The sequence below is a fragment of the Propithecus coquereli genome, unplaced genomic scaffold (genome assembly GCF_000956105.1).
Source record: "Propithecus coquereli isolate 6110/MARCELLA unplaced genomic scaffold, Pcoq_1.0 Scaffold882, whole genome shotgun sequence".
NCBI classification, from domain to species: Eukaryota; Metazoa; Chordata; class Mammalia; order Primates; family Indriidae; genus Propithecus; species Propithecus coquereli.
The window spans coordinates 105,561-114,027 of NW_012155085.1; the positions used below are offsets into that span (position 1 = coordinate 105,561).

Here is an 8,467-nt window from a genome sequence, read left to right on the forward strand (position 1 = left end):
GATGATCAAAATGGTCCCTTCCTTCAATAAACTGCAAGTTTTTTTGTTTCATTTCTGTTTTCCTTCCCATTTTACCTACATCAGTATTTGGATAGTCCTCATCATTAACAAGCATTCAATATTCTTCATGAGAGAAAGTGACTGATTTTAGTATAAATACTCCCAGTCTCTCCTGTCATGAGGTTTTCCACATTTTAATATATTTTTTTCTCTGCAAATTATTTTTTAGATCTCAGAGTTTCCAGAAGAAAAGATCAAGGAGGAATTATCAAGAATAGATTCTTTTTCTGAATGGCCACAACCTTGGCCCTTCAGACTGCAGAGATGCAGGAGGGTTCTCTGACAGCAAAGGTAAAGGAAGAAGAAGAGGACCATTCATGTGGGCCAGAATCAGGCCTGTCAAGAAATAACTCTCATACCACAGAGATCTTTCGTAGACGCTTCAGGCAGTTCTGTTATCAAGAGACTGCTGGGCCCCGGGAGGCTCTTCGAAGACTCCGAGAGCTCTGCCATCAGTGGCTGAGACCAGAGATGCACACTAAGGAGCAGATCCTGGAGCTCCTGGTACTGGAGCAGTTCCTGACCATCTTGCCTGAGGAGCTCCAGGCCTGGGTGAGAGAGCACCACCCTGTGAGTGGAGAGGAGGCAGTGACTGTGCTGGAGGATTTGGAGCAAGAGCTGGACGAGCCAGGAGAACAGGTGGGAAAATGGAAGAATAGGGGTTTCTATAGGAACAAGAATGGGGTTTCAGTGCAATAAGAGGAAGAGGAGGAGGAGGATTTTTTATGCCAGATTTGATCTGTTGTAGGCTTTTAATCTCTCTGCCTCTGTTTTTTCTTTGCTGACTTCTTGGTCCTTCTTTTTCTATTCAGTGGCCCTGAGAAGGCCTCCTTGCAATGTCCTTTCTGATATTTGTTTCCCAACTGTCCTTGTTCTACCAGGTCCTGACCCATGCTCATGAGCAGGAAGAGTTCATAAAGGAGAAGGCAAGTCCAGGAGCAGCTCAGGAGTCATCAAGTGGCCAGTTCCAAACCTTGGAGGAGGAGCTTCCATGTAATTTGCAAGAGGTGTGCCCGGTTCAGGAGATTGGTGAGGATTAGAATTTCCTCAGGGAGCCTACCTCATTCCCTGAATGTTTATCAAGTTCAACACATTTTCTTAGTGTCTGTTATATGCCAGGCACTGTGCCAGGTACTAGGGATACAGTGATGAACAAGGTAGACATGGTCCCTTATCTCACACAGTTTACAATCTGGTGGGAGAGGCAGACAATTAAACAAGCAGTTATGATACAGGACATCTTTCTGAGTCTGGGTATAGTTGTTTTAGAGTGGGAAAATAAACAGAAAAAGTGGCTGCTTGTCCCCTTCCACCCACTCTCATGGCCACTTTTTTTTCTGTTGTTATGAATATTATCTTTCATATTTCATGTTATCTTTCATTTATCATTATTTCAGATGGTGAAGCTAGGACTTGGAATGTGGAGTTAGCCCCAAAGAGGGATATTTCTAAGGAAATAAAATCTCTCATACAAGTTTCTGGAAAATTGAATGGTGATATTACTCAGATGCCTGAATGTGGAGACACCTCTGACCATGAGGGCAGATTGGAAAGGCAACGGGGAAGCTCTTCAGCAGACAGACCCTATATCTGTGGCGAATGTGGAAAAAGCTTCACCCAGAATTCTATCCTTATCGAGCACCAAAGAACGCACACGGGTGAGAAGCCCTATGAATGTGATGAATGTGGGAGAGCCTTCAGCCAGCGGTCAGGCTTATTCCAGCACCAGAGACTCCACACTGGGGAGAAGCGCTACCAGTGCAGCATTTGTGGCAAAGCCTTTAGCCAGAACGCCGGGCTTTTCCATCACCTCAGAATCCACACTGGGGAAAAACCTTACCAATGTAATCAGTGCAATAAGAGTTTTAGTCGACGTTCCGTCCTCATTAAACATCACAGAATTCACACTGGAGAGAGACCTTATGAATGTGAAGAATGTGGCAAGAACTTCATTTACCATTGCAACCTCATCCAGCATCGGAAAGTCCACCCTATGGCTGAATCGAGCTAACACCTTGGAACAGGTAGGGCAAAATTTCCTGACATCAGACCACTAAGCAAGGTAGCAAGGATATTATTTCGTACTTTGTTCCTGAGAGAACAATAATAGTTTAATCCTTTAACATAGAAAGTTCCAGGGAAAACCAGGAAATGCTCTTATTTATATGCTGAGAGAAGCATTATATCTTAAATACATCTGTCAAATTCTCTGTGGTCAGTGATAACCACAGCTTTGCAATACTGAATATGGCTTCTTGTGTTGACTTCCTTTTATATGCTGTACACCTAATCTCACACACACCAGTGAAAAAAGTTTTCTAGAGTATTTCAGGAAAACTTTTTCATTCTAGTTTTTAAAAACTTTTTTAAAAAGTTTAAAAATAAGCTGGGCATAATGGCTCATGCCTATAATCCCAGCACTTTGGGAGGAAGAGATGGGAGAGGATTTCTTGAGGCCAGGAGTTCGAGACCAGCCTGGGCCACATAGTGAGATCCTGTCTCTAAAAAAAAAACCAGTTTAATTGTATGCAGCCTGAGAACAAAATAATGTCAAAGGCAATTCACTGAATATGTAAAAATTAATTTAAAAATAATTGTAGTAAAATTGATAATGTAAACCACCTGACTTCTTTCCATTCACATAAGATATGATAATTTGCTTTTTAACCTACAAAAGCGGGCAAATGAACCTTCCCATGTAAATGAACAAAAACCTTCTCCCTATAGATTTTTAGTAATTTAGCCTTCAGTCAGGAACCAAGGAATTGAAACAGCCATATGATATTAGCAGCTCAGTAGCTAGTCATAACAAATACTGCTCATGATTTTAAATTTGTGCAGAGGCCAAGAAATTTAGCTAAAAATCTGCTATCTCACTTCAGATCTTTGTTTTGAAAATATAGGGCTCTTTATATTTTTCCCATAACATAGAATGACCATTGTCAGTTTTTACCTTTTTTCTTCTTTCTTTAATTTTTTGTATAGAAAATTTCAAACATATACAAGAGTAAAGAGAAGAATATGATCAGTCTTTTGTGTTGATTGTGAACCTCCACACTTCTTGGCATTCACTATTGATTGCTATTAATACCAATGCCATACATACAAAAATTTCTTTCCCTTAACACTGATTAACTCTTCAAACAGCTTTATACTAGGCTCAGGAGGCAAAGAAATGGAAACCGTTTAGTGATAACAATCTGGTTTGGAAGACTCAATACACAGAGGGTAACTTAAGAATAATAGAGGCCGGGAGCAGTGGCTCACGCCTGTAATCCTAGCACTCTGGGAGGCCGAGGCGGGCGGATTGTTTGAGCTCAGAAGTTCGAGACCAGCCTGAGCAAGAGCGAGACCCCCATCTCTACTAAAAATAGAAAGAAATTAATCGGACAGCTAAAAATATATAGAAAAAATTAACTGGGCATGGTGGCACACGCCTGTAGTCCCAGCTACTCGGGAGGCTGAGGCAGTAGGATCGCTTGAGCCCAGGAGTTTGAGGTTGCTGTGAGCTAGGCTAACGTCACGGCACTGTAGCCCGCCGGGGTAACAGATTGTTACCCTGTCACAAAAAAAAAAAAAAAAAAAAGAATAATAGAATCACTGTAAGGGACCTTAGATATCACTTCTGGCTGCCCTTATTTGCTAGATAGGGCAAAGGAGTTTCTGGGAAATAACCAAGATCGTACAGCCATGTAATAGCAGAGCTGTGACTATTAATAGAACCCTGTCCCTTAATTCTTAGTGCAATGCTCTTTCTGCTAAGCTGCTGGAAGAATATATCACCAAATAGAAATTACAAGTATATGGAACTTAAAGAATTTATAAGTCACTGAGATTTTGCTATATATGTTTCAATAAATGCACAACTCCTCCATTTAATCTACAGTGGAGTCCAGGAAAGACTCTCCTCACTTATTCTTCATTGGAAGCATTTTATTTATTTTTGTAGTGATCATTTATTTTTAACTTTTAAAATTTAATTTACTTAGTAGGGCTTTTTTAAAAAGATCATTCTTTACCTGGTTCAAAAATCAAAACAATATATAAAGGTTCCCTTCTTTCCCCTTATAGGTAGCCATTTTACTAGTTTCTTATGTATCTTTCAGTGTTTCTTTATGTAAATATAAGAAAATATACCCCAGGTGCCCTGGCTAATGCTTGTAATTCCAGCACTTTGGGAGGCTGAGGTGGGAGGATCAAGTAAGCCCAGGAGTTTGAAGTTACAGTGAGGAGCTATGATCACACCACTGTACTTCAGCCTGGGGGACAGAGTGAGACCCTGTCTCTTAAAAAAAAAAAAAAGAAAGAAAGAAAGAAAAAATCACTATATAATCTCATTTCCTCCATTACACAGAAAGATGGTGTATTGTTTATACTCTGTACATCTTGTTTTCATGAAAGCATATAATCTTTAGAAATTTCCACATGATACAGAAAGAAATTCCTTATTCTTTATACAGATGAATAGTATTTCATTTGTTGGTGCTCCATTTATTTAACAAACTACTATAGATGAAAAATCACATTTTATAATGTTATACATTCTGTTTCATTCTTCTCCCCAGTTTAGTTGAAGTCAAGTCCTTTTCATTTAAAAGCTAACAGCTTTCACATGAGTTAGGAAACAAAGTATGGGCAACTAGAATTGCACATGATTCTTCTATAGAGAAATGGAGAAGTGATAAGTAGTGTTTTTCAGTGTAGTGTATTAGTTTCTATCATATATTCCTATAGCTAACATATTAAACTGTTTGTATAACTACTTGTGGCTAATTGTGTGTATTATCAAAAATCTGAAATTTCCTCAAGAGTATTTTTTATTGTGTCTTGAAGTTAAATTATTTCCAAGAGAAATACATATGGATTTTAGAGTGATGTTAAGGAAAATATAGTAGAATTAACTTTGAAGTAAAATTAACTTCCCAAGTAAATATATATTCCATAAAATGATGTAAGCATATACTATAATATTCTGAGTTCATAAGTATCTTAAATGCCTTTTCATATGTTGAAACAACATGTTTGGATAATTCCATTACATCAGGACTTAAAAAGATTTAAAATATGAACAGATCAGGCTTTTAAAGGATGTATTTCTAATGGAGTGAGTTTTTATATCTGAAACTTAACATTGGCTGTTTGGTTTGTTTTGTGCTTGTTTTTTTATAGCTTCTCAAAAATTCTCATTTTTCTCAACAACTGATAAAAATACTAAGAAACAGAAGTTATTACATATGCTGTAGAGAAAATGTACTACTTAGAATGCAATGATGCTTAACATGATTAAAATGACAGTTTACCAAACTAACTCCCCTTGTTTTCTGATACTGTGCTGATTCTCTTATCTAGGATGTACATTTCCTCATTAGTTGAGAAATAATATTTGACTTAACTAATAGATAATGGCATGTAAACCTTGGCTGCTTCTATAACTATTTCAGTCCTTCCTGGCTAGAAGTCCTTAGTTGTCTCCCTTTCACATTTTTAAATTTCCCTCATTCTCTCCTCTTTTTTTCTATCCTGGCTCGTTTTATGCAACCCACGAAGTTGCTCTCTCCTTTGCACTCCTTTCAGGTTCCCTGGACCAGCATCCTCCCCTTCTTATCAGTATCCACCCCTTCTTATCCTCTTAAAAATTCTAGTTTGAAAGAGCAAAAGTGGTCATAGTTCTACAGCTGAGCAACGTGTAAGAAATTTCAATTCAAATCCAATTAAATAACCATATTGGTTCTTGAGGATAGCCCAGAACTCATTTGAGCACTGTGCAGGACAGTGGATACTACATCAGGAATGGCTGAGAATCTTGCAACCAAATCTGCCTAGAGCTGTAGATAGAGCCCTGAAGACTCTGTATCACTATAATTTTGATTAAATCAGGATTCTAGGAGTATCAAGTCTCTTTCTATATTTTATATTTGGAAATAACTCCTATTTTCTATATCTGATGATACTTTTCCTTTAAAAAACATAATTATAATTTATAGTGGATGATTGTTTCATATTTTTTTACAAAAGACAAAAATTATCTCTGAGGAGATTTTAAAATAAAGGTCTATCTAAAGTCAAAGTTATTATAAAATATGAAATATTTTCTGTGGAGAAATTTTGAAATACAAAATATATACCAGTATACCTTTGTCATTGGTTAAATGTTGAGCTAGTAATTGAGGGTAAGAAGACTCTCTGTAGAGGGAGATGGAGGGTAGAAAAAAGTGTTCTAGGCAGAGGGAACAAGGTGACGCAAAGCCCATCCAAGATATGCTCAAAAACCAGTAGTTTTCCAGTTTTTCTGAATTACAGAGTTACTTCAAGGAGGTACAGGAGTGGGAGATGGTAGGTGGAAGCCAGATTGAGAGAGCCTTGAACACTTTTGGAATGACTTTGATCTTTGTTTGGTAGGAGAATATTAGCTTTAAAAGGAGATTTTTCTGGAGTTTAACCCATTTCATACATACACAAGGAAAGTGAAGCCCAAGGCGCTCAAGTACTCGTAGTGATTTTTCTATTTTTTAATCACATTGAAAATTTTAAAAATAAAACCAACTGTGAACAAAGATTGTTGTGGATTACATGTAGTTTTATAGACACTTAGACTTGGAGCCCTGAGACCCATTTTGGGCATCTGCAAACAACAGCAACAACAAAAATGTGATGGAAAGAGAAAAAGGAAAAACAAAATTTGAGAACATAAATACTCAGAAGGCAAAATTCGATGCTAAAACTCTGGATTGGGCCAAGAAATGGTGACCAAAGAGAAGGAAAAATAAAAATCTAGATGCAGATACAGAGTGTCCCAAGAAACATGCTTTATCTTCATAATAATTATCAGAAATCTCTTCATCTCAATGTGTCCACATTTTTAGGTACTGCTGTCTTAAGCAGTGTAAATAGTCTCACTGTCCTTGACTCCTCATCCTTTTTAGTACTTTCCATAAAAAGGAGAATAGGGAGAAGAGCATAGACTGTAAATCACTGTGATTTTTAGGTAACTTTGAGCCCACCTGCTGCCAACTGTGCAGTGATGAAAGCACTTTTTCTCGATGGATACCTGCATTGGAATCACCTGGGTTATTTAATTTAAAAAATTAAGCTCACTGTTAACATAGCTAGTTTGAAGTGCAATTTTCTGGGTCCCACTCCAGACCTACTGAATCAGTTTCTGAGGCAGGGCTTGGGAATTTGAATTTAATTTAACTAGCGTATCAGTGGTTCTCAGACATAAGGTAACTATATAATTTATTGTCCCATCTGGGACCTGTTTGAGAATGAAAGGGTGTGCTGTCAATAATTACACCTAGGCAACAGGCATCAACCAGGAGGTATGGTCCCCCTACTAATGACTTTTGCAATAGGTAGTATTTTAAAAATACTGAGGAGATAGAAGATGAGACAGAAAATAAAAAAGAATACAATGTTCTCTCATGAAAGCTAAGGCAGAACATATATGAAAAAGGCTGTTGGAAACTTAGGAGTAGCCACTTAGACCAGGGTAAATCCCAATAACAGATCTATTGCATTAGGTAAGAAAGGGTGGGACAGTATGTTTACAAAAACAAAACAAAGGGACCCCCCTCCCCCAAATTAAACCCATTGTTAACATAGCTAGTTACCTAAGATGAACCTATTAAGTGAATGGTTTACCAAACAAGATGGAGCACCGGAGTGGTATTGGGACTGATGGAGTAGGGTATTAGATCTTATATTATAGAGGAAAGTGGGAAGATAGGGTACTGGATCAGAAGCTTGCAGAGATAGGGCAGAGGGTGAGCCATTTTAAGCTGGTAGCTAGGATGAATGGAGGACCAGACATTGTGCCAAATAGTTTCATAAATTACTACATTTAATCCACATAATTTGTTGGCTGTGGAGTCAGAACCTTCTTACCATTGCATGGTGCCAAAGACAAACTGCTACAGGTGACCTTGCTGTCATATTCAGCAGTTGCCTCAAGATCATTGACTAAGGGTATAGGGATGGGGGTAGTGGTGGCCTCCCATCACCACCACTGCTTTCTGCGAATTCAGTATAGAAGGGTATGTAGTCAGGGATCTATAAGCCCAAAACTTGCCAGTGATTAAGTTATTCGGAGAGACTTGATTTATTTAAACATTTAAAACAATGAAGAGCAAGCCAACATCTGCGCCTGTTATTGCCGCTTTTCTCTGGTGGATGTTGATTATTGCTTCTGACCCTTGTGGTAGCGCTGCCAGGGCAGAGTAAAGATAACCGAACAATTTGTATCCTCCAGATATTATAATATCAGACCCAGGGTACCTTTTTTTGCTTTGAAAGCCTTCCATCTTCAGAGAGACATAACCAGGGCTCGGAGGAGGAGCAGCTCTGAATATGCCTGTGCCTAGATTCCCGGCCCCATATCATTCGTCCCAGGGGCCTGGTTGCGTTTGAA

At 38.3% G+C, this 8,467-nt stretch overlaps 1 protein-coding gene across 1 annotated transcript; it reads left to right on the forward strand.

The window, feature by feature from the left end:
- The first annotated feature begins 229 nt into the window (after positions 1-229).
- ZSCAN23 (zinc finger and SCAN domain containing 23) lies at positions 230-2,090 on the forward strand. Its single transcript, XM_012664348.1, has 3 exons — positions 230-699; positions 942-1,089; positions 1,458-2,090. The coding sequence occupies exons 1-3, from the start codon at positions 292-294 to the stop codon at positions 2,069-2,071; spliced, it is 1,170 nt and encodes a 389-aa protein (XP_012519802.1). The 5' UTR covers positions 230-291; the 3' UTR covers positions 2,072-2,090.
- Positions 2,091-8,467: the final 6,377 nt, after the last annotated feature.